Source organism: Torulaspora delbrueckii, chromosome 3 (genome assembly GCF_000243375.1).
Source record: "Torulaspora delbrueckii CBS 1146 chromosome 3, complete genome".
NCBI classification, from domain to species: Eukaryota; Fungi; Ascomycota; class Saccharomycetes; order Saccharomycetales; family Saccharomycetaceae; genus Torulaspora; species Torulaspora delbrueckii.
Window position 1 is genome coordinate 405732 of NC_016503.1, and position 24868 is coordinate 430599.

At 42.3% G+C, this 24868-nt stretch overlaps 14 protein-coding genes across 14 annotated transcripts in view; 7 read left to right on the top strand and 7 right to left on the bottom strand.

The window, feature by feature from the left end:
* The window catches only part of RPO21 (DNA-directed RNA polymerase II subunit RPB1), a gene marked incomplete at both ends in the record, with an annotated part of 5184 nt that extends 1881 nt beyond the window's left edge, over nt 1–3303 (bottom strand). Inside the window, one exon of the mRNA XM_003680284.1 lies at nt 1–3303. This exon is cut by the window's left edge and continues 1881 nt beyond it. Within this exon, the coding sequence (XP_003680332.1) occupies nt 1–3303 (3303 nt within the window).
* A 769-nt stretch (nt 3304–4072) lies between these two features.
* CPR6 (peptidylprolyl isomerase CPR6) lies at nt 4073–5194 on the bottom strand (the record flags this gene model as incomplete). The annotated part of the gene is made up of 1 exon (XM_003680285.1): nt 4073–5194. One exon carries the CDS (start codon nt 5192–5194, stop codon nt 4073–4075), a length of 1122 nt encoding a protein of 373 aa, XP_003680333.1.
* Nucleotides 5195–5333: 139 nt separating this feature from the next.
* Nucleotides 5334–5969, bottom strand: SCM3 (Scm3p; the record flags this gene model as incomplete). Its single annotated transcript, XM_003680286.1, has 1 exon — nt 5334–5969. One exon carries the CDS (start codon nt 5967–5969, stop codon nt 5334–5336), a length of 636 nt encoding a protein of 211 aa, XP_003680334.1.
* A 90-nt stretch (nt 5970–6059) lies between these two features.
* Nucleotides 6060–6305, bottom strand: COA4 (Coa4p; the record flags this gene model as incomplete). The annotated part of the gene is made up of 1 exon (XM_003680287.1): nt 6060–6305. The coding sequence occupies one exon, from the start codon at nt 6303–6305 to the stop codon at nt 6060–6062; it is 246 nt and encodes an 81-aa protein (XP_003680335.1).
* A 445-nt stretch (nt 6306–6750) lies between these two features.
* On the top strand, nt 6751–10545 carry SEC31 (Sec31p; the record flags this gene model as incomplete). Its single annotated transcript, XM_003680288.1, has 1 exon — nt 6751–10545. The coding sequence occupies one exon, from the start codon at nt 6751–6753 to the stop codon at nt 10543–10545; it is 3795 nt and encodes a 1264-aa protein (XP_003680336.1).
* A 345-nt stretch (nt 10546–10890) lies between these two features.
* Nucleotides 10891–13086, top strand: TDEL0C02370 (sugar porter family MFS transporter; the record flags this gene model as incomplete). The annotated part of the gene is made up of 1 exon (XM_003680289.1): nt 10891–13086. The coding sequence occupies one exon, from the start codon at nt 10891–10893 to the stop codon at nt 13084–13086; it is 2196 nt and encodes a 731-aa protein (XP_003680337.1).
* A 276-nt stretch (nt 13087–13362) lies between these two features.
* Nucleotides 13363–14421, top strand: NUS1 (ditrans,polycis-polyprenyl diphosphate synthase; the record flags this gene model as incomplete). The annotated part of the gene is made up of 1 exon (XM_003680290.1): nt 13363–14421. One exon carries the CDS (start codon nt 13363–13365, stop codon nt 14419–14421), a length of 1059 nt encoding a protein of 352 aa, XP_003680338.1.
* Nucleotides 14422–15121: 700 nt separating this feature from the next.
* On the top strand, nt 15122–15667 carry TDEL0C02390 (uncharacterized protein; the record flags this gene model as incomplete). Its single annotated transcript, XM_003680291.1, has 1 exon — nt 15122–15667. The coding sequence occupies one exon, from the start codon at nt 15122–15124 to the stop codon at nt 15665–15667; it is 546 nt and encodes a 181-aa protein (XP_003680339.1).
* Nucleotides 15668–16193: 526 nt separating this feature from the next.
* TDEL0C02400 (60S ribosomal protein uL29) lies at nt 16194–16643 on the top strand (the record flags this gene model as incomplete). Its single annotated transcript, XM_003680292.1, has 2 exons — nt 16194–16196; nt 16284–16643. 2 exons carry the CDS (start codon nt 16194–16196, stop codon nt 16641–16643), a joined length of 363 nt encoding a protein of 120 aa, XP_003680340.1.
* Nucleotides 16644–16751: 108 nt separating this feature from the next.
* UFD2 (ubiquitin-ubiquitin ligase UFD2) lies at nt 16752–19616 on the bottom strand (the record flags this gene model as incomplete). The annotated part of the gene is made up of 1 exon (XM_003680293.1): nt 16752–19616. The coding sequence occupies one exon, from the start codon at nt 19614–19616 to the stop codon at nt 16752–16754; it is 2865 nt and encodes a 954-aa protein (XP_003680341.1).
* Nucleotides 19617–20296: 680 nt separating this feature from the next.
* On the top strand, nt 20297–21355 carry RBS1 (Rbs1p; the record flags this gene model as incomplete). The annotated part of the gene is made up of 1 exon (XM_003680294.1): nt 20297–21355. The coding sequence occupies one exon, from the start codon at nt 20297–20299 to the stop codon at nt 21353–21355; it is 1059 nt and encodes a 352-aa protein (XP_003680342.1).
* Nucleotides 21356–21631: 276 nt separating this feature from the next.
* Nucleotides 21632–22237, bottom strand: RDI1 (Rdi1p; the record flags this gene model as incomplete). Its single annotated transcript, XM_003680295.1, has 1 exon — nt 21632–22237. The coding sequence occupies one exon, from the start codon at nt 22235–22237 to the stop codon at nt 21632–21634; it is 606 nt and encodes a 201-aa protein (XP_003680343.1).
* A 294-nt stretch (nt 22238–22531) lies between these two features.
* TDEL0C02440 (2-oxo-4-hydroxy-4-carboxy-5-ureidoimidazoline decarboxylase) lies at nt 22532–23128 on the top strand (the record flags this gene model as incomplete). The annotated part of the gene is made up of 1 exon (XM_003680296.1): nt 22532–23128. One exon carries the CDS (start codon nt 22532–22534, stop codon nt 23126–23128), a length of 597 nt encoding a protein of 198 aa, XP_003680344.1.
* Nucleotides 23129–23285: 157 nt separating this feature from the next.
* On the bottom strand, nt 23286–24407 carry TDEL0C02450 (serine/threonine-protein phosphatase; the record flags this gene model as incomplete). Its single annotated transcript, XM_003680297.1, has 1 exon — nt 23286–24407. The coding sequence occupies one exon, from the start codon at nt 24405–24407 to the stop codon at nt 23286–23288; it is 1122 nt and encodes a 373-aa protein (XP_003680345.1).
* Between the last annotated feature and the right edge of the window lie 461 nt (nt 24408–24868).

Genomic DNA, 24868 nt, shown 5'->3' on the forward strand with positions numbered 1-24868 from the left:
TAAACGAGGAACACCTGATGTAACTTTCTTCGAAGCGACACCCGCAAAATGAAACGTGTTCAGTGTCATTTGGGTCGCTGGTTCACCAATAGATTGTGCAGCCAAAACTCCGACCATCTCACCAGGATGAACAATGGAGCGCAAGAACTGTATCTCTATATTGTTCAGAACCCATTCAAATGCTTGTTTTGTTAGCCTGTACTCTTCGATAACTCTACGTGTTGCTAAACGAGAACGCATCAAGCAGCAGAACAAAGAAACGGCATCTTGCTGAGCATTCTTAATGATCTCGCTATTACCACGCAGGACAAGTAACTTGTCCTGTAGATTCTTGACAGCGAAATAAACATCACGTATACTCAAGTCGGAAGGTTTAGTATGGTCGATTCTAAAAGTCTGCTGGGCATTCTGAACTATACGCCTGATATTCACGGGCAGAGGCCAGTTTGGTTCACCGTCAACAAACACCGAACGTAGGAAAAACCTGTCCTCGACTAACTGCTTGTACTCTTCATCAAGAAGAACCTGCAACTTAAGATCACCAACAATTTCTGATCCAGACTCCAACAAAGATGGGTCCAGTAAATGGTCAGGATTCAAAAGATCTATCCTGTATCTCTTTTCGAATGCACTATCCGAGCCACCAATAGTATCGATCGCCTGCTTTTCAATATGTGATGCGTCCATACCATCTTCACCGTAGACAAATTGAATCACATTACCCAGGGAGTTTCTGGTTGTGCTATCGTAATGAACCATGATATCTTCCAGAGCCTTAACAAGACGACGCTGAATATAACCAGTCTCGGCTGTCTTGACAGCGGTATCGATCAAACCTTCACGACCACCCATTGCGTGGAAGAAGAATTCTTGAGGGGTTAAGCCCCTCAGGTATGAATTTTCGACGAAACCTTTAGATTCAGGGGAATAGTCATCCTTCGAGAAATGCGGTAGAGTACGGTCGACGAAACCGAACGCAATACGCTTACCTTCAACAGATTGTTGGCCGACACAGGCAGACATTTGTGCGATGTTAATAAAGGAACCTTTAGAACCGGCGCTCACCATTTGTTTGACGTTATTCAAATCTTTCAAGTTAACTTCAGCAAGACGACCTGCTTTGTCTCTTGCTTCGTTCAAGAATCTGACAACGTTATCTTCAAAGGATTCACGAAGGGTCATACCATGTTTGGCGGTTAACAGGTTTGCTTGTGCCTCTTTGGTGACATCTTCGACCTTCTTCTTTGCATCTGCGATGGTTTCAGTAATCTCTCTCATTGTCTGTCCGTCGGCGATGGTATCACCAATACCGGTGGAGAACCCGTTGTGCAAAAACCAATAGTTGACGACCTTTTGAATATTACCAAACAACCTAGCACAAATCTGTGGTCCCTTTTCTCGAGTCACGACGTGGATTAGACCACCACTAGAAGAACCCACAGTTTTCTTATCCACAACACCAAAAATGATCTTACCGTCTATGATAAGCATACCATTGTCCTTTGGTGACAAAAGCGTTGTACCTTCGTCGAAACGTTGCAGATGAATACCCTTGGGGATTGCAATGGAAAGAATCTGTTTACCAGTCCATAGAGGTTTTGGTTTTATTATCGCTGGAGTTGGTATGACACCATCCCAGTCGGGGACCCAGTAAAGCATATTCAGCACTTGATCAAGTTCGATAAAATTATCTCTCAAGGTCAACTTACGAATACCACATAACGTATCTTGCACAATACCCATACAAGGTTTATTAGACTGAGGAGAGACAATTTGTAAAGGAACTGCACACAATTGCGACAATTCGGCTCTTGTTTCCTCGGATTGAGGGACATGTAAATTCATTTCATCACCATCGAAATCTGCGTTATATGGCGATGTGACGGATAAGTTCAGTCTAAAAGTTGAGTAGGGCATGACTTTGACTCTGTGTGCCATCATGGACATCTTATGCAAAGAAGGCTGACGGTTGAACAGCACTGGATCATTGTCCATGATATGCCTTTCGACCTTCCATCCATATTGAAGTTGAATGTCACCTGCCCTCTTACTGTATCGAAGATCGATACGATCACCGTTATCACGAATGACATATTTGGCACCTGGATGCTCATTGGGACCATTACGGACCAGGAACGTTAGTCTATCGATATTGTATGGTGTGACGACTTCAGGATAGGTTAAGGTCTTGGCAATAGATTTAGGGACACCCACTTGATCCAATTCCAAATTGGGGTCACCAGAAATAACCGTTCTGGCGGAGAAATCAACACGCTTACCCATTAGATTACCTCTGATACGACCTTCTTTACCCTTTAAACGAGCACGAATTGACTTAACGGGACGACCAGATTTTTGAAGAGCTTGCGGTTGACCAGCAATATCGTTATCCATATAGGTGGCAACATGGAACTGAAGTAAACTTTCTGCTTCTTCAATTGCGTGATGTGGTGCACCGTTGTGCTCCAATGTCTCCAAACTTATATTTGCCTTCAAAATATCGGCCAGTTTAAACGTTAAATCATCTTCCCCTCTTTGAGATTCGTTGAAGGAAATTGAGGGTCTAACTGGTGGTGGTGGAACTGGTAAGACTGTAAGAATCATCCATTCGGGACGAGCAAATTCTTCATTGAATCCTAGCCTATTTGAATCTTCCTTTGATATGTGCTTGAAAATATTCAAAATTTCCTCCATTGTTAAAATTCTTTGTTCCGGTTCTTCTGGATCTCCCGTGTTCTTCTCCTTCTTCCAACTACCCACTAACTTCAACCCATCCTTCCGAACGGTCGGTTGAGCATTACCACAACCACCTCTTGAAATTAATTTAGTTGGGTCTTCCTCTGAAGGCACATCACTTTCACAGATCATCTTAGTCTTACAAAGAGTCCAGATAGCATTAAATCTTTTCTTGGAATCCTTGATTTTACATGCTTGCCTCATTTGTTCATTATGATCATCGAGTAAAAGCTTACCACAATGCATACAAACACACTCGCAAACTTTCTTAATTTTTGTGATGAAACCGATATGGAAAACTGGCTTGGCCAAATCAATATGACCAAAATGGCCGGGACATTCATTCATACCTTCTTGACAAGTTTGACATTTCAAGTTACGATCAATAGAACCCAACCTGGGGTCATTCAATCCACCGATCTTGGCTCGTGTCTGAGTTTCGTCCATCGTTTCTGGGAATCTAATCTTTGCAACACTAATGGCTCTGACTTCTTCCGGTGAGAAAAGACCAAACTGGACCTCCTTCACAGTACGAAGTGGAGCACTGGAATACTGTTGTGCAACCATGGTGCTGAATTGTTTCTATAATGTTATTTTTTTGGTATTTTTAATGGTATCAATTATTCTGCAATACTGGCTTGGAACGGAAAATTCTTGATATTATGCAATTCTCAGTTGCCTCTTGCTTATGATCGGATAGCCAACTAAGTAACTGATCGTTCTCTGTTAACTTTTCCTGAGCTTGAAAATTTTTCCAAGTGAAGAAGGCCAAATGACACAATGAGTAGTCAGTGGAAAGGGGAGTGATCGCTTAAAGGTGACCAAGTACAGGTGTTCTATGTCTGAATTCAGAAGAAACCTATAGCTCTTATCTTGGACCTAAAGTGTACTTGTTTAAACTTGCCCGTGGAAAACTGGTTCTCAAGGGTGTATCGAAATGGAAACGCAAAAGAACAAAACCAACAACGCCCAAAAGGAAAAGCTGAAAGTACACTGGACTAAACTTGTGAAGTTCCCCCAATAGATCCCAATCAAACTTGAAAGTGACCTTACCCTCTTTACTTATGAATTCGACTATTCTTTAAGTTACCGTTGGCCATTTGTTTATCAAATTTTGCCACCGCCGACTAGTCGACAAAGTTTTAAGTCGTTACCCAACCATAAAAGTCACGTGAAAGTGTAAGGTCAGCACTATATATAAGCTCTAAATAGCACCAAGAGTCCGTTTCTCAGCTTCTAGTGTCATAATAGACATTCAATGCTGGCTACAGCCTTCGATGTGATCATCTATTTTTGTCCTCTGACGTATACTTTACTAGTCAGTGCGATGAGTTCGCTAGCTCAGGAAAACATCTTGGATAGAGACTTCTTCTGTTTGTCGTTTATTTGCTTTCTTTTTAACCTTAACATCTTTGATTGCGTTGAGGATTGCAGCATCATTCTGCTGGAATGTCGTGGCCATCTCAAGATCTGTGAGGGCCATGTCTATGTCATTCAAAGCGTTGTAGGCCAAACCACGACGGTAAAGAGCCTTGGCCTTTGCCTTATCATCAGCAGCCTCTGCGTAAAGAACTTCAGAGCCAGCTACCAGGACCTTTCTGTAGTCCTTACACTTAAGTGCACAAAGCGCGATGTTCAAAGGCAATGAGACTTTCAAATCGTTGATTTTCTTAATATCTTCTTCGGGCAAATCTTCTGGAGTGTACTCTTTTAGAAACTTGTCGCATTTTTGGTATTTCTCCAAGGCGACCGTGTAATTCTGCTTCTTAAATTGATCGGTACCGATTTGTTTAACGAATTCGGTGGCTTTCAAAACACTTTTGACATCGTTTACGTCCACTTTGCTATCTTCCTTGAGCGACTCCTCGTAATTATCACCGTACTCATCAGTTGGAGTATCCTCTGCATTTGCTGGAACTTCATAGTCGTCGGGCAAGACGCCACAATCTTCGATCTTGACATCTCTCATAGGTTTATCGTTGCCTTGATCAGTTTGTTGACTCTCAATAAGACGCACGAGTCTCTTTCCTTGAATCACTTCACCAAACACAACGTGTTTGCCATCCAGATGTGGAGTTGGAACACAGGTAATGAAAGCTTGAGATCCATTGGTGTTTGGACCGGCATTGGCCATGGACAACAGGAAAGGCTTGTCGTGTTTCAAAGTAAAGTTTTCATCCTCGAATTTCTCACCGTAAATACTCTCCCCACCGGTACCATCAGAATTGGTAAAATCACCGAATTGTAGCATAAAATCCTTAATCACTCTGTGAAAAATGGATCCCTTGTAGGACAATGGCACATCAGGTTTACTCTTGGCCATGCCAAAATCTCCTTTACATAGTTCAAGGAAGTTTTCAGCGGTCTTTGGCACAACATCGTTGTACAATTCAAAAACAATGCGACCCTTAGGGGTACCGCCAATGGATATGTCGAAATAAGTCTTAGATCTTGCCATTGAAACTGTTCAGTTAGTTCAATTCCCTTTCAATTCATCATGAACTTGACCATTATCATCTTTTTCATATGATCGATTCGCGCGATCAAATTAATGGATTTTTCTAGAAGTAAGGGAAGAACTCTCTCGATAGATAGTACTAATCTCTGATCTTAGTGTTGAGCACCTTTTCGTATTCTGAAGTCTGTGAGTCTGTATCCGTACCTTCTTCTTCCCTTGCCTCATTTTCGCTGTTGTACTCCTCATCGTCCTCATCGTCATCGCCATCCTGCCATAGATCACGCCTAGTATCTCCTTCGTCCTTCACGCCAAGTAAACTCGTGAGAGTGCTTCGGTAGTGAGAGCTATCCTGCGGGAGTTCATGCGATAACCCTCGCAAGTGTCCGTAATCCTCTACGACTTCGCCTGTTCTCAGATCGATAACATCACCTTGGTCCTCGACGGATTCGTATTTATTAATGATACTAGTCCAAGCAGTCTTCATATTTTCATCAGCAAGCTTGTGCCGCTGCATAATCTCATCATCGGTTAACATAGGGATCAGCTGCTTTTCTCGAGAAACAATATAGGTTAAACCATTCCTCTTCTCTACAGCCACAGGTGGTGACTTCTTACGTGAACTGATTTTCTTTGCCTCTGCTCCAGGTAAGATTTCAACTATACCTTTGTCCTTCCGCTTCTTAAGCTCCTCTTCAGAGGAACCAAGTATACTTTTCAATGCGCCATGCAACTTTTTTAGAGCTACTTTCTTGGAGGATTTTCCCTTGCTTCTCATCAATATTCGGATGTCAGTTGTGTGCTTAGACTATTAGTTTATGTACAGGTATGATAAAGCGCGATGCGCGCGTTAACATAGGACGCTTTGTTAGCGATCAACAGTACGGACTCTATCTCTATTGCCCTTAGTATCCCAGCATTTTCTGAATAATGCCATTTCCTTCATACATTGTCTCCAATCGTTTGTCTCTGCATGACAGAGTTGCAAGGCCAGATTCTCTACGTAGCAACCAGTTTCGGAGATTCTTTTGTCCCATACATCAGGATCAGACTCTTTCTTCAAGTCATTGTACTCTTGCAAAGCTTCCTGGTAATAACGTGATTCTTCAGACATGCTTATTCTTGGAGCAATCTCAACTGGTTGTATTAAACTATATATATTTTAACTCCTTCGTATACATATGTGATGGAAGCAGCTTGACTTTTTAAGTGACCGAAAGGACGATTTTCCCGCCTAAACATGAAAGAAAAAGTCCAATAACAAATATAATGCTAAAGAATTATAAAATACAACAATTAAGGCAACGAGGCTCCCACCACCACCTACATTAGCCATTGAACGCTTAAAATCACTTCTGCAACACTCCCATCACAGCTTATAACCTTAAGTCGGCTCTCACGTGCAAGATGACTTTTCTTACCCTGCCAAAACAACGCCAAGAGACGTGGAATCGAGTGAAAAGAGTCACGGTCAAGGGCAAACTAACACTTATTTGAGGGTTCACATTGCGTAATAGGAAGTCTTTTCTTCATCAGGTGCAGGCGAATAGAGTTGAGTGATGGTTAAACTAGCCGAATACTCCCGAACCGCGACGTTTGCGTGGTCCCACGAGAGAATTCCCTCCCTTGTTACTGGAACGGCCTCTGGGACAGTAGATGCAAACTTTTCGAGCGAATCTGCTCTAGAATTGTGGTCGTTGCTAGCCAGTGATCCTTCTAAACCTAAGGCCTCACTTGCTGTGGATGCAAAGTTCAACGATCTCGATTGGTCGAATGATGATAAAATTATCGCTGGTGCCCTGGATAGCGGTGTAGTTGAACTTTTCTCTAGTACAGGCGACTCTTTGAAATCAGAAGCGCGTTTCCAGCAGCATCAGGGTGCCGCAAAGACTGTCAAGTTCAATTCAAAACAGAATAACGTTTTAGCATCTGGTGGTAGTAAAGGTGAGATCTACATTTGGGATTTGAACACTTGTCTGAAGAACTCTGAGGGCTACACACCGTTGACTCCTGGTGTTGCAAGTACTCCAATTGAAGAAGTTACTTCTTTAGCTTGGAATCAATCGTTGGCACACGTTTTTGCCTCTGCAGGGTCTACAAGTTACGCGTCAATCTGGGATTTAAAGGCAAAAAAGGAGGTTATCCATTTAAGTTATGCTTCACCAAGTACTGGCTTGAAATCACAACTATCAGTCGTCGAATGGCACCCAAAGAACTCTACACGGGTGGCTACAGCCACCGGTAGCGACACCGAACCTTTGATCCTGGTTTGGGATCTGAGAAACGCAAACACCCCACTACAAGTCCTATCGAAGGGTCACTCCAAGGGAATCTTGTCTTTGGATTGGTGTTCTCAAGACGAAGAGCTTTTGCTGTCCAGTGGTCGCGATAACACCATAGTGTTGTGGAACCCAGAATCCGGGCAGGAATTGACTCAGTTTCCAACGCGTGGAAACTGGTGTTTCAAAACAAAGTTTGCACCAGAGGCTCCAGACCTTTTTGCTTCTGCATCGTTTGATAACAAGATTCAAGTACAGACTTTACAAAACCTGGTTAACACCTTGGACCAAGAACAAACCGAATCTAAGCAGAAAGAATCTGAGACAGATTTTTGGAATAATGTGACTCAGGAGGACTCAAATGAAAAACCAAACATGATTCATCTACAGGCTCCATCATGGTACGGTAACAAATCTCCTGCCGCTCAGTGGGCCTTTGGTGGTAAATTAGTTCACATCAGTGCTGACGGTAGAAGTGTTTCTATCACCAAGCCATCGCTACCGGGTCTTGAAGAGAATACTATGTTAGATCAAGCTTTGAAAAGTAGTGATTTTAAGCCTCTGATAAATAGAAGATTGGCCAAGACTATTGATGATACCAACGACGAGGACTGGAATCTACTTGAAAAGCTTTCTATGGACGGGAAGGACGAAATACTAAAGGAGGCATTTACTTTTGATGATGAAGAAGAAAGAAAGGAAAAGAACAAGATTGACGAAGGTGAGGATTTCTTTGCTAACATCGAGGAAGCTTTTCAACCAGAGGGAGAGTTTAGTTTATCAAGGGGTGTTGAGAAACAAATCTCACAAGATGTCGTCGGCGGTAACCTGAAGTCTGCTGTATCTGCTTCATTGGACGATGATCTACTTTTAGAAGCCATGATTATCGCCCTTGATTCGGGCGACAAGACGTTGAAGGATTCTGTCAAGAGATATTACTTCACAAAGTATGGTAACAAGTCGCCATTGTCGAGATTCTTGTTCTCTATTTCTAACGGCAACGCAGATGATTTGGTGAAGAACTTGGAGATTTCGCAATGGAAGTACGCTGCTAAGGCAATTGACAGATTCTATGCAAATGATTTGCAGTCAAAGAATGAGCAACTAGAAAAGTTGGCTTACAGACTTCTGGAATCCGGCAACAGACAGGATGCTATTCTTCTCTACCTATCAGCAAACTCTTTGGACAAAGTGGCAGAAGTCTGGCTAAAGGAAGCTCAAGGATTGGAAGAAAAAGTGCAAAAAAACAAAGGGTCGCTCTATGAAGCTCATTCTGAGAGTTTAACTGAATTTATCGAAAGATTCACAGTTTTGGCGAAGCTCGTTGGTGAAAAGACCAAGATTACCAACGAAGATCTCATCTCCAAGTTCATGGAGTACGTGAACCTAGCATCATCGAGTGGTACATTTGATTTAGCATACTCAATCTTAGAAACTTTGCCTGCTGAAAATCGTGAGGTTCAGCTGGAGAAAGAACGTGTACTGCTCGCTTCCGGTAAGTCGGTCAAAAACGTCAAGTCCGCTCAAAAGGCTTCTTTCGCTCAGCCATCTATGAAACCTGCTGCTGGCGCTCTACCATATGGTGCTGTAACTCCAGGTTATGTGCCCCCAGGTGGAGTATTGCCTAACGCTCGTGTGGGCCCTCAAATCGCACAACCTCTTGCAGGCTCGGTCGGCGGCTCCAACACTAATCCATATGCGCCTCCTGCAGGATCTCCAGCACTGGGCACTAGATATGCACCAACAACAGCTTCTCCTAACACTTATCCGATGAGTATGCCAGCCGCTACGCAGAGCTCTTTCACTCCACCAGCAAACCCTTATGCTGCAAGCGCTGTCAACACCGCAGGAGTTCCTATCGCTGGACAATCTTCCTACACGCCATTGAATCCCAAACCTGTTCCAAATTTCATCTCCTCTCCACCAGCGTATGGAGCTGCCGAGCCCCCAACAGGACCACCACCTCCAACGGTGGCATCTGGTCAAACTCCTTCTCTAAACAGAAAAGCGAACGATGGTTGGAACGATTTGCCACTACCTGTAAAGGAGAAGCCATCTAGGGCTAAAGCGGGATCTGTTGCACCAGTGAAGATTGCCGCGGCCCAAACTGCTGCACCAGCTAACGGAATCTCGCGTCCCCCCTTAGTAGGCAAAGTCTCATCGATGACACCTTCTTTATCGTCACCGCTTCCTCCACCACCTGTAAAGAGCAGTAGGATGGCATCCGTATCCTCCAATGGGTCAATGATGTCCAATTCTCCAATGACTGGCTCTACGAATCCTTATGCGCCACCAGTGGTGTCCAATATATCCACACCAAGAGTCAATGCAACAGACTATTCAGCACCTCAGGCTCCTGCAATCGCTAATCCCTATGCACCCCCAGCTGTATCATCACCCAAACTGAACCAGCCAAATCCATACGCACCACCCGCCCAGACTGCTCCAATGGCAGGGCTACCATCAAATCCATATGCCAACCCAGTTGGCCCATCACAACCTCCAGCAGCTCAAAAGCCACCAATCGGTCCACCTCCAGTGGGTCCACCACCAATGAGCCTGAAGAAGAAAAATCACAGTTATACCACTGTAGAGAATGCGAGCCATCTTTTGGAGTCGGTCCAAAAAAAGCCTGAGTCACCATACTCTAGGCCCCAGGTAGCTGCTCCACCTTCAGCGGACACTGCCCCAGTCTTATCGGCAGCGGTAGTCGGAGCAACTGCTACTTCGGCTGCTGCTCCTGAAGGAATTCCAGAAGATCAACAACCCATCATGGACTTTCTGAAAGAAGAACTAGTACGTGTGACACCGTTGATACCCAAGGAGTATACTAAGCAGCTCAAAGACTGTGACAAGAGACTAAACATCTTGTATGGTCACTTGGAAAAGCAAGACCTTTTGACACAACCTACCATTGATAAACTCCGCAGTCTAACTCAGTTTTTGAAGGAGAAAAACTATTCAGAGGCAATGCAAGTACATGTCGATATCGCCACTAACCACGCACAAGAAGGTGGCAACTGGCTTACCGGTGTGAAAAGACTAATTGGTATCGCTGAAGCTACTTCCAGTTAAACCAGTCGGTCGAAAACATCGCCGAGGCCCTAAATACTTACATATGTAGCCTTCAGAGACTGAAAATACTAGATTCTGAATGAAATTGGCCGATCGAGGACCACATATCCTATCAAGTTCACTTTCTAACCTTCATTGTCGTCTATTTACCTTTCTTCACGTGAAGTGGAGCTTATTCCCGGACAGCGCTTCTCGAACAGGGAAAATCGGCAATTGCTAAGGCAAGCTGATGGAATTTGGATGATCGATTATTGAAAATGATAAGACAACTGAGAGTACAAGCAATCTATTGCTAATAATCGCTGAATATCTTGTGTGAGGACATGTATATCTAGGACTTACAGAATGCAGAAGGAAGAAAGTAGCACAGAGGAGGCCCTCGATAAGGTAAGGAGCGGCTTTTTAAGAAAAGCGATCAATAAAGTCAGCAAAGGTGTATCACTGCGACGTGCTTCTCCCGGAACCTCTTCAGAGCTCGAGGAAGGAAATGTGAGACCCACTTCGATGGTTTCCGAGGCTCAATCTGCTGGAGACTTTCAGATGAATCGATTATCCAATATGAGCGATGAGATGTCAGAAGTAGATGACGCATCTCTACTATTTTCCCAGCCTCCACAACCGCAGTCGAATTTGATGACAATCGTAGTGGGAGTATTCGTTGCAGTAGGTGGATTTCTTTTTGGCTATGATACAGGATTGATTAATAGCATTATTGATATGAACTATGTGAGAACGAACTTGGCACCAGATCATGAAGGATTTTCAGCCAGGGAGATGGCTATCATTGTATCTTTCTTGTCTCTGGGGACCTTTATCGGAGCCTTGTCTGCTCCTTTGCTATCTGATTCCTATGGGCGGAAGGCAACAATAATATTTAGCACAGTGGTTGTGTTTCTCATTGGGAATTCACTGCAGGTGGCAGCACATAGTGTGAAGCTACTGATCGCTGGGAGAGTCATTTCAGGATTGGGAATTGGTCTGATTTCAGCGGTTGTCCCACTGTATCAGGGTGAAGCTGCCAATAAATTCCTCAGAGGAGCTATAATCTCTACGTATCAGTGGGCTATCACATGGGGGCTCCTAGTTTCGAGTGCGGTTTCGCAAGGTACACATTCAAGAAATGATGCTTCCTCTTATAGGATTCCCATAGGTTTACAGTACGTTTGGGCACTGGTGCTTGCTGTCGGAATGCTCTTCCTCCCAGAAAGCCCCAGGTTTTACGTTTTGAAAGATGAACTGGACAAAGCTGCAAAGTCACTATCGTTTTTAAGAAGTGTACCGATAACAGATGCAGGGCTCTTGGAAGAATTGGTAGAAATTAAGGCTACCTACGATTACGAAGCATCTTTTGGATCTTCATCCGTACTGGATTGCTTCAGATCGAGCCGAAGTAGGCCGAAGCAGACTCTGAGAATGCTTTCTGGTATTGCAATTCAAGCGTGTCAACAATTTTCAGGTATCAATTTCATCTTTTACTATGGTGTCAATTTTTTCAATAAGACTGGGATAACAAACAGTTACCTAGTTTCATTCATCACATATGCAGTCAATGTGGCATTTAACATTCCCGGCTTATTCCTTGTCGATCGTGTCGGTAGACGTAAAATCCTGTTATTTGGTGGTGTATTCATGACCGCGTCGAACTTTATCATAGCCATTGTTGGTTGTTCAACTAATTCGGTTGTTGCCAATAAAGTCATGATAGCTTTCATCTGCGTATTCATAGCCTCTTTCTCGGCCACTTGGGGTGGAGGCGTGTGGGTCATATCTGCAGAGTTATATCCACTAGGTGTTAGGTCCAAGTGCACAGCCATCTGTGCTGCATCAAACTGGCTCGTGAACTTTATCTGTGCGTTTATAACCCCATATATCGTGGATACAGGATCTCACACGTCCTCGATGGGTCCAAAGATTTTCTTTATTTGGGGCAGTTTGAATGCACTAGGTGTAGTTGTGGTTTATTTTACCATCTATGAGACTAGAGGCTTAACTCTAGAAGAGATCGACGAACTTTACAGCAAATCGCCGAACAGCATACAATCAGCTAAATGGAATAAAAGAATTAGGGAGAGATCTATGAACGAACTGCTCGATGAAGCACAAAAAATGGAAAGCCAACCAAGCGAGACTACACAAAATGCTGCCACCATCCATCGGAGTCTAGAGAGCAAGGGGATCAACAGTCTGCCAATCCCTGGACTACCGAATGACATAGGCCCCGAGGCAACAATGAATTTTAACGAAAGACTTTACAACAACTCTTCTGAGACGGAGTATGACGAAATACCAAACAACTACGTTGATTTAGGGAATGGATTGGGGATCAATACGTACAATAGAGGTCCACCTTCATTCCCCAGCGATTCAAGTGACGAAGAAGAAGATGCAGATGGCGGGTCCTTTTCGCATCGACCAACTCACGACTCGCAAAATATGGCTAGCGTCAACGAGTACATGGCCCAATTAATGGAAAGCCGTTCGGAGTCGAGTCACAGCAAACCAGCAGGGCTTTTCACCAACTACAGAAAGCATTCCGAATAAGCATAAATAATGATGAGAGGCTCGCGAGCAAGCAGGGCACTACGATGAAACAAGTACAACTGGTTGGAAAAAGTTAATCTGTAGATCCCATATTATATACGTAAAATCTTGTATATTTGATGTATTTTAATGAATCAGCCTTAACCGAGAGGATCACGCGATACGTGGCGCTTGGCGGGTAGTTTGACATAAAACAGGGCAGGAGATGACCTACAATGAGATCTTCACGAACCTCGTAATAAACATATACAATTGGTCTTTAGTAGGATCACAATCATGAATGTGATCGGGGAATCAGTTCAGACGCGGTCTGGTAGGGACGAAATTGGACCTGTGGCATCCGGTCGCGTACCGCCACCTGAAGCAAGCGTACTGAGGAACGGTCTGACTAGATCTAAAGCTCATATGGTGCAAGCTGTAACAAAATCTGTTATGCTTGATGATGACCAAGAGATGATTGAAAGGAAATTGAAGCGGCTGTCTCAAGAGAAAAGTTTGTTTGATCGCAAAACGAGTAAGATTCAATTTCTAATGTGCAAAGTGCTATTGATGATCATGTACCTTATCTATGGGTTTTACCGATACTTCCAGTATGAATACAATAGAATGAAGTTAAAGCTACTGAATATAATGTACAACCCATCGAACACGCCTCAACTGATTCGTCAGGATGTCAATAAGTTGAAAAAAATACCCAAACGATTGGCTGCAATCCTAGAGATGAAATCTGCGAGCTATGTGGGAGGTGGAGTGAAAGGATTGATGAATGATGGGAGTGAGTTAGTATGTTGGACCGTGTCTGCTGGAATCAAACATCTGATACTGTACGATTATGATGGAGTACTCAAGAACAACGTACAGGATTTTAGAAAAGAGATACGCGCCAAGCTTGGAAAATACTATGGTCCCTCCAATGTCCCAAAATATGCAATCAGAATCCCCCACTTGAACAAAATCTACTTTAACGACGAGGATGATGCGACATCCAATGGTAAGAACAAGGTGGCTATCGAGGTTTCTTTGCTTTCAAACCGGGATGGCAGAGAGACTATCGTCGATCTTACCAGAACGATGGCTGATTTATGCGCTGCAAATGAACTCAAACTTTCCAATATCACGATGAAACTCGTCGATAAAGAGCTTACACACCTCGTGGGGCCCGAACCCGACCTTCTACTGTACTTTGGTCCCGCATTGGACCTCCAAGGTTTCCCACCATGGCACATACGTCTCACAGAACTCCACTGGGAAGAAGATAACGACGATGTTGTCTACTCGGTATTTATAAGAGGTCTACAAAAATACTCTGCCTGCAAGATCAATGTCGGGAAATAAATCCGCATCAAACAAAATGATCCTAGCTAATATAATCACCAGCACTGAATGATACTGATTGCTAGACAATGCATCCTATCTATATACAAACTTAATGGCTTATTACTATCATTGCGCACGATCGCCTGTTGAAGGAGGCAAAACGCGTTTCGAGTTCGATCGATACCAACTACTTTACACTCCCTTCCTTCACAGGTGGAAGTTTCTGATAAAACAGATTACGCAGACATCTTAGGACTTCGTACGTCAATCTATTTTACCTTTGCACACAAGATCGTTCAAAGTAGCGCGTTGTGTGGTGATAATAGTATCTGGTATGTACCATTGATTCACAAGCCCAAAACAGCGGAGCAGAGGCTGGAAACAACGGGAAAACAACTCTTAGCAATGGATCGAAGACTCGAGAATATCAAACAGTCGTCAAGATAAGCCCAGAGTGCTTCAATTGGCCCACCCACAAATACTCATGTGCCGTCGTTTGCCACGGGGAAGTTAACACAGTGTGGTTTCCTTGTTTTTTTTTCAGTTAAATACTGGGCAAACCGACAAAAAAATCGAATCAAATAGGAGTTATTCAAAGTGTAATTCAAGAGTTGATCCCGTCCCTCTCGTTTCCTAACTAAGTGTTGAAGATTTTGTTACTAACGTATCTTTTTGCAGGCGTAAAGATAAGATAGAAAAGGTTAAAAAATTTCAAAGAATGGGTCTTTTTGCATCAAAGTTGTTCAGTAACCTCTTCGGTAACAAGGAGATGCGTATCCTGATGGTTGGTCTTGATGGTGCCGGTAAGACCACCGTCTTGTACAAATTGAAATTGGGTGAAGTGATCACCACAATTCCAACCATCGGTTTCAACGTTGAAACCGTTCAATACAAGAACATCTCTTTCACAGTTTGGGATGTCGGTGGACAGGACAGAATCAGATCCTTGTGGAGACATTACTACAGAAACACCGAAGGTGTTATCTTTGTTGTTGACTCTAACGATAGATCGCGTATCACCGAGGCTAGAGAAGTTATGCAAAGAATGTTGAACGAGGATGAATTGAGAAATGCTGTTTGGTTAGTCTTCGCCAACAAACAGGATCTACCAGAAGCTATGTCTGCTGCTGAGATCACCGAAAAGTTGGGTTTACATTCCATCAGAAACCGTCCTTGGTTTATTCAAGCTACTTGTGCTACTTCCGGTGAAGGTTTGTACGAAGGTTTGGAATGGCTAAGCAACAACTTGAAGAACCAATCCTAAGCGAGAAAGAAGAAGAAGAAAACCCTTAGTGTAGAGTGTAGAGAAAATAAAGTTAAAGAGACACGTAAGAAGGTATTGGAAGTTTCTCTTTGAATTTAACTATAACGGACTACTTACTCAGACAATTGTAACTCTTTGATAATCTTATCTAATCTATGTACCCATCAATATGCATTTGCAGTGTTTAACAATGGTAACAAATTTTCAAGTGACTGTTCTAGACGATTGAGTGCGGTGTAGAGGTTAAGCGGTTAGCATCTAGACACCGCGATAAACATTCGTTTTTCTTCAAATTTCTGAAAATTATCAATCTCTCGTCAGCGGTGATGACTCATGAAATTTTCCAGCTTTGCCAACTTTTGTCACTCGAACTTGCAAGCGCAGGTAGTATCGATGGCTGGAATCCCAAGAATATTGTCAATTAGTAGAAGGTAATACCATTGATTTGACGTGTTTATAGTGTAACTCAACTTATAAGGTGGTTTCATTGTTTATTCCTTTTGAAGTGAAAGTACAGTAAGACAAAATGGTATGTGAGAGAATATTATTGAATGCGTGCGTGCGTGCGTGCGACAAGGTGTGCTATGAATGGTTATACTAACTTCGTTATGAACAGGCCGGCGTTAAAGCTTATGAACTAAGAACCAAGAACAAGGAACAACTAGAATCCCAACTAGTCGACTTGAAGAAGGAATTGGCTGAATTGAAGGTCCAAAAACTTTCAAGACCAAGCTTGCCAAAGATCAAGACTGTCAGAAAGGACATTGCTCGTGTCTTGACTGTCATGAACCACCAACAAAGAGAGGCCGTTAGACAATTGTACAAGGGTAAGAAGTACCAACCAAAGGACTTGAGAGCTAAGAAGACCAGAGCTTTGAGAAGAGCTTTGACCAAATTTGAAGCTTCCAGAATCACTGAAAAGCAAAGAAAGAAGCAAATCGCTTTCCCACAAAGAAAGTACGCTATCAAGGCTTAATTTTAGGACGAGACCTTACTACGAAATAAAAATGTATAGTGTATAATCTTTTATCCTTTGGCTTTTATCATCATTTCATCTACTTAGAATACATAAGAAATTCTTTCCTTAAACGGCTGGTCTTTTCTGTCTTCTAAATTCAAGGATTCTTTGCCTTAGTTCTTCATTTGGAACAACTTGCTCCAATTTCAAGGGCATTCTGTTAAATGGATCTGTTGAATCACTCAAAAGATGAGCTTTGATTGTACTTCTATCAATGTTCACTTTCGAAGTGGGTAAAGTCACAGGATCCTTCATTATGGTATACATCAATGGATCCAAGAATTCTTCTGGCGCATCACCATAATTCAGATCTTCTTCTTCTTCGGCAATCTTTTGCTCCTCTGCACTTTGAGCGAATGCCAGGAGCTTGTGACAAAATTCGTCAGAGACTAAACCAATCTTTCTTGCTAAGATACGAACTGCTCTTTGAAACAATTCCTTATTGAAGGATCTTCCGTCACGGGCAACAGCAGATACAAATTCCTTATCATCGGCAAGGTTGATATAAACGGTTGTCAACGATTTTAACAACGCCTTGGGGTTGAAAGAATACTGTTGAGGGTCGTTGACTTTCAGCTCACCGCATTTTGGGCCAACAAGGGACTCCAAATTATGATCAAGCATGCTTGCTAACCTATCGACGATCTCAGGAGTTGTGAATGCGTTCGGTATGTCTTTGGAATACATCTCAAACAAAGTCATAGATTTGTCCGCTAAACCACATGAAGATTTCGCCTGTCTTTCGGCGGAAGACAACTTGGAACGAAGTTCACGTTCGTCTTCCTCTCTGGCCGGTGGTAATCCTCTAGCTCTGTTATCGACTTCGATTTGAAGGTTGTGCACCTCTGCCAAACTACTCAAACCTTCATCAAGCAAAAATGTCAGATCGTTCAACATACGAGCGACAAATCTAACAAAGAAATCGGCATTGTTTTTTGACTGCCAGACCAGTTGCTTCCTGTAAAGTGGGATTCTCTCATAAAGTTGCTCTAAAATGATCGATATGCTGTATCTGCTGTTGAACTTGTCGTAAAATTGTGAAGATGAACCGGTCTTCTCAACAATGACATAGAAATCCAAAAACGCATATAGCAAGTTTTGATTTACAAGTTCGTCAGTCTCAAAGATATCCATCATGAAACCAGGTGAATCATCTGTCAACGGCATGGCGCCAACACTTAGTAGCTGAACTAGTTTACCCTTTAAATGGGGATTCGAAACTAACTCAGGGCAACGTAAGATGACTGTGGCAAACTCTACAAATGAATGCAATCGAGGGTTTCTGAAGATTGGGGATGAATTGTATTGTGAGATGAATAGTGAGTAATTGATTGGTCCTTCCACAACAAACTCTGGATAATATTTGAAGGGTATGGGAGCATGCTCTCTCAAATAGTCAGCATTATCAACATTTTCAACACCGACCTGATCCGGAATTAAAGGCAACTTAATGGGTTTGACTGGATATTCATGGTTTGGGTCAATCACCCTTATTAAAAAGGTGGAAGCTCCGCATATGAAATCAAATACTTCAAGTTGCAACGCCTTGTGAGAGAAAAATCCCTGCAAGGCATCTTTAATACCTTGTGTGATTTTCAGAGATTTTTCCATCTGTCTCAGTTGCATTGTAGCAAACGATGCGAACATGTCCTGTGACTGCGAAAGGTTCTTGATACGATCAATCTCTTGTCTCAATCTTTTGATCTGAGGTGTGATCTTCTCATCATATAAGAGGGTACCTCCAAGACCATAATGCAAATATGTTAATGTTAAGAAGAAACAATCAGAGATAAAATTTGGCTTACAGTCTTCATCCTTTTTATTTTTGTCATAAAATTCATCTGCTTCTTTGAAATCTGAGTTAACTCTTGTCTCTTCGGAAAGGTCGATAAACAAATTCAAGTTATTGAAATAATTGACATCAATCTTGTCGAGTTTCTTGTAAGAGACGTCAAGGAACGGTTGTGAAAATTTAATCAAAAGGAGAGATATGTTAGACATGAAAGCATTGGAAGCCAGCTTGCTCTGATTCGCATGGTCTCCTCTCCTGAGATGGTTCTTGTTGACAATTTGGGCAAAATATGTCATCAAATTGGTACGAGACTCTGGAGACGCCCCGCAACATCTTGTCGACGATAGAAAAAGAAGTCTATCAATCACCATCTTATGCTCTGCTTGTAATGACTCGTGTATGATATTCTTCTGTTGTTGTGTGCGTTCGAGGTTCTCCCCGTAGTTTTTAAGAGCTACGTTGGGATTCAGTGGAGATAAGGTCAATAATGGACCCAAAATGGTCGTCTTCTCAAATTCATTGGCCTTGCAATCAAAGTTACCAAAAAACCGAGAAACTTGACTGAATATCGCAGCGACTGGCTTGAAAGAAACAAACATTTCGAAAAGCGTAATCACAGCATTATAAGTGGCGGAATCGTTAAGATCAAAATATGGTAATGTCTTTGTCAGGTACTGTAGGAGAGAAGTGAAAAAAGTCTCCAACAAATCCAAAAGGGTCCCTTCCACTGTTGCTCTCTGTATCAACTGTGACAAAAAGGCGGTATAATTATCCACCTCTTTAACTATCTGGTCAATGTAAGCATTGAAATCACCATTCAGACAAAAATTCTCAATTTGGAAGGCAACTAAACCATACCCTATTACCAGCCTATCGATTTCCTCAAAAAGAGGTTGTAAAGATCCCGCAGAAGTCTGACCCTTCAATAAACGCTTTTGTTGCTGGCAACGTAAGAAACATCCATTCAAATATGCAAACGGCTTGTTAAGATCCGGGTTCTCAGTCAATTGGAATAACAAAAGAGCATCGACATCACCATTGCAGAGCGCGACTTCCAGCTCATCCGACTCTACATGTGGGAGTCCACGCGAATCGTTGGGATCGGTAGTCACTTGGAAGATGTCATGTAAAGTGGCCATATTTAATGAGTAATAAAGCTTCTCACTGGCGCAAAAAGACGATTGAAACTGGGAGAAAATTCACGATCTTATAGGTGGATTGCAATCCAGACCCTAACAAACGCTGATTCACGACAATAGTGTTAGATAACACCGTCTTATCAGCTTTCAACAAATCTTGATGAATCAACCCCAAGACCAGCTTACTCTTAGGTTACTCCGTAATACATGATGTTTGATTATTTACTTGATATTAGTCGTTATTAGGGAACTAACAATCTGATCACCAAGTCTTCAGTCCTCAAAAGTACGCTGTTCGAGCTTGAAAAGCTGCGTTCGGACCTCTATTTTCCTGTTTTTGGGATCGATCTGCGATTTTTGGCTCGAAAATTGAGGTCAAACGAGGCCAGACGGCTCCTTGAAGGTATTTGAGACCTGGAGGCACTAAGATCTGCATTATAAGGGAATACAAGATGATTGATCAATCTGTATGTTGAATATGTGAGCAATTTGATCAGAACGATAGCGTTTTCGAGCACTTGCAAGGATATGTCTACCCCCCGGTGCTTTGATTCGATCATTTTGTATTAAATTGAGTTGATTTGAGATAACATGTTACTAACCAGTCTTCGTTCCTACAGATTGACAGTACTAATGATAATCCATCAATGGAATATGATGATTCGAGATTATCACCAGCTATGAGGACGGCTCTTTTTCAGAAACCTCACGATCGTCAATTTATCATTGATCTGGAGAACTCGATACTATCTTTCATGGAGTCGAATGCCGAGTCATACCAGCTGAGGCCTATGAACTCGTACTATAGGTTGCTGTCGCATCAAGTCGCGGAGTTTCATGACCTGAAGCATGCGTTGGCTCGAGCACATGATAATTCTGTTGTAATCTTCAAAGGTGATCAGTTCAAGAAAGGACAGAATAGACAGCTTTTACAGGAGCTGGTGCCTGTACCGGCGGAATTCGAGGAATCCTCAGAATTGATTTCACCCAATGATACCAATATGAAGAGCGGACGGAGGTATAGGATCTTGAAAAGAGAAGATGGCCTGGAAGTTTGCACAACACCTCCATCTGAGGAAGATAGGGATTTCAATACAAACTCTCAGAGTGATGCTAATGACTCTGAGGCCTACTTAGAGTTAAAGAAGATCGAAAGAGAAAGGCAATATGAACAGAGGAAACAGGAGATATTTGACACGCCGAAGAAAAATGAGGTTGTTTCAGGCAAGGATGGAGATGGAAGTTCACCACAGCCAAGTGAATTTGAGACTTCGCGCTACCATTTTAATCAAATAGATAGCTCACCACCACCTCAACAACCACACAACAGGCGGAGAAAGAACAATAACATTGGTGCAAATAAGGATAAACGGGGATCTTATTATAAAGAAAACAAGTTCAATTATAATGATTATGGGAACACATCGTCAGCGCCGTATAACACTGGTTACATGATGTATCCCACACCACCCATGGGACCCTGTGCATTGAATTCCGCTCAATTTCCCATGATGTATCCCGCACCTTTCCCGATGGATGGTAGCAACGGATACATGTCTCAATTCATGTACCAGCCTATGAACGGAGCCGCTGTGGATCCCAAGAGTGGTCTACCAGCCGGATTTTACCATACCCTTTTCCCTATCAATACGGACAACAACCGCCAAGTTACCATAATAAGAGTCGAAACATGCAACATCACCCATATGGCCAGTCCTTTTCAAGAAACAACAAAATGAGATCTGATTCGAGCTTCTCAAGCTCGAAAAGCTCCAATACGCAGCAAACCTCTTCTCTTCCGCTGAAGAAGCAAGATGAAAAGACACACACTCATCAAGAGTCCGGTCCATCAGTAGAAATTGACAAAGTGAAGGTCACTTCAGATATAGATGACGCCACAAAAGGTGTAAAGGATCTCTCCGTTTGAATTCTTTTCGGTGAGTATATGCATCTATGTACCTGTATGTATACCGATCCGATCCAAGAACGATCGGATGGATAAGCGTCAAAACACTTCAGGATTTTGTGATTTCCACACCCCAGTTTAAAGTAAGATGCGTGGTTTTATCGTCATCAATGAACTTTGACACAGCACTATAGTTTCCCCTAGCCAGGAATCCACTGGGAGCTTCACTCTCAGGTAGCTCTACTTCGTAGAATGGTTTCGTCTTTGTACTAGGAGCATAAGAACCGAGATGATCGTCAATTTTGTCAACTGCAATGCCTGCTTTCTTAATGTATTGCACGTATCTCAGACCAGTAATGATTTCGTGCTGAACCTTAAAAGTGATCCTTAGCTTGTAGATCGATTTTTCTTTGATCTTGTAACGTTTGGAAGCCAATTCTTTAATAGTTTGTTCGTTTGTCAAATCAAACATAATTGGTTGTGGTTCCGTATTAACCAACAATTGAATCTTTTGAATCACGACCTTCCTCTTATCACCAGGGAACTCCAAAGGCAGGACATCAGAGCCAAGCCCTAATGATTCTTTCCATTTGGCTAGCGATTGATCCTCGGCATCAAGTTTTTTATATTCATCCACAGTTTTCTTAGCCTTGACCTGATAATTATCAGCGTCTTGCTCAGCTTCCAATCTTTGAAATTCACTCTCTTCACTCATCGTACTCAATCAATTCGATGCTATTCGATCAAGATAATTTACGAACGGCTACTGAGTGATCCAGCTCATTTATTTTGATTCCTCTTGTTGGGCCAGTTGTGGCTAAAGAATTGAAGAGTCCGAGCAAGGTCCCTAAGCACGGTCGGCGAAGTGCGTTCAAGATAGATAGATACAAGATAGATAGACTATATAAGTGAATGATCGGGACGGTCAATATTACTAGAACTCTACTATGATCAATCCTTCGGTTTCGCTTCATTTTTAGGCTATCTTTAGGCCCTTGAATTTTAAATAATGTGTCTTCCCGACTATTCCTGCTTTGTCGAATCTGACAATTTGACAGAACAAACCAAAGTCATTGATGATTTGTTCGAGCCTAGTTATTCTATTCTAAGATTCACGTTGCGAGATGGAATGTTTATGCAAAATGCCAAATTACACGCTAAAAATTACGCTGAATTCATAGAACTGATACGCTCTAGGTTACTGAACATTTGCAATAATACTGAACAGATAGGACCCAGCTCACGAGATGTTGATCACCTGGCAGATATCGTAGGAGCGCATCCAAGATTGGGAGAAAGTGCGAAGAAATTGTCTGCGAGTTCGAAGAAAGAACAGCAAAAATTACAAAATAATAATGATCCCATCGAAATACGTGAAATGATTGCGAAATTGAACAATGCATATGAAAAAAAATACCCTGGCCTCAGGTTCGTTGTATTTGTCAATGGCAGATCAAGACCCCAAATCATACGAGACATGCAGCGTAGAATTGAATCTGGGAATTCTTGGTTTGAAGAAGCACGGATAGCCATTAATGAGCTATGTGATATCGCACAAGATCGTGTAAGCAAGGGGAAATTACAATCTTTAAAATGTAAATACTAATGGAACTTGATACTTTGCAATTACGTTATTCTTCCCAGGGAGATTATTTGTGTATATTTTTTGTTTTAATCTTGAAAAGACATGCTTAATTGATCAAAAGTTTGGGCTTTAACAACAATAGTATGGCGTTTGAATTCAGGGGAAAGGCGCAAAAATATCACAAAAAGTAATCCGGTGTCTTCCGACTTACGGTAGGTTCACCAGGTCTAATTGATGGATCGTACTGCAAAAATTGTCTATTATGATTTTCATCCACTTCCATGATAGCAGCTTGATTACCACATCTATAACAGTAGTTTGGAGCACTAAAGATGGTCACAACGTTTTGTTGATGTGACCAAGCGTATCCCTCCATAACCAGTTGATGAGCTCTTGCAATCAGCGACAAATCATTGGTATGATTAAATTGTTCACTGATATCTTGACCAAAAGTGAAACCTGCACCTCTGGGACTAATACCCCACCCTCCTCTATCATCTGGATCTGACCACAACAGGTCGCACATTGGTCCCTCATGAGGTACCTCTTGTATCCTATTCAACTCTCTCACCTGATCGATGGTCTCAATCATTGGAGATAGGCCACCATGCAAACAAAACACTTTGTTATCTACTAATGCGGTGATTGGGAAATAGTCAAACAGATCAGTGAACATTTTCCAGACACTGGCACTCCCATATTTCCTCAAACATTCGTCATAAAACCCGTAAACCTGCGTGATCTGTCTCGACTCGTGGTTACCTCTCAGTATCGTTATTCTGTGGGGATATCTTACTTTCATCGCCACTAGATAGGACACTGTCTCCACCGAGTAATAACCCCTATCCACATAGTCACCCATAAATAGATAATTAGTGTCAGGGCAAGGTCCACCAATTCTAAACAGCTCCATCAAGTCATGAAATTGACCATGAACATCACCACATATCGTCACAGGAACATTGATTGGTTTGACATTTTCCTCAAATTGTAAGACATCCACGGCCATCTTACATAACCTGGCCACATCATCTTCCGAAAGTATTTGACATTTGCCTAGGTAATCGATCCACTGGTCCAACTGGTTGATGTTTGAATTGTTCAATTCCAATGGTTTAGCGGATTTATGATCCGCTATACCAGATGATCCAGGTTTGAAATCGTCTTTCTCTTCATCCTCGTCCACACTGGTCGTTGTCGCGGTCAGTTCGTTTTCATTGCCACTATTCTTGTCCTCATCCTGTGTAACTGGTTGATCTTCGATAGCATCATGCATCGGAACATCTAGATCCAAATCCATCTTGCGATACTTCAAAAAAGGGAATAAAGAGCAACTCACAAAGCAAATGCAAAGAACGTATCAATCTGCAATCGACAGTATCTTATTCTATTTTGTTTTTTCAGAACCCAACGCAATCCTGGCAAAATAGGATCAATTGTAATAGGCAATTGTAGAATTGTAATGCACAACCACTTCAACCCACAACTCAATTGTTCCAGACCGATAAACTCCTGATGCCAAGACGACTAATCGACTCGTCTTGCCTTCTTGGTTCGACGATTCCCCCAGCTGCCTTTCCCTTTTTCTGTTGTCAAAACTTTTCAAGTCCTCACAGGAGGGTAAAAAAAGGCTTTGTCATTATTGACGCCAAGGTGTCACAATCTCAATTTGTGACGCTGAATAAAATATTATTTAAATAATTGGATAATTATGATACTTGAGAGGGCCATTATACGTTTGTAGATTTTTGTTATCGTCGT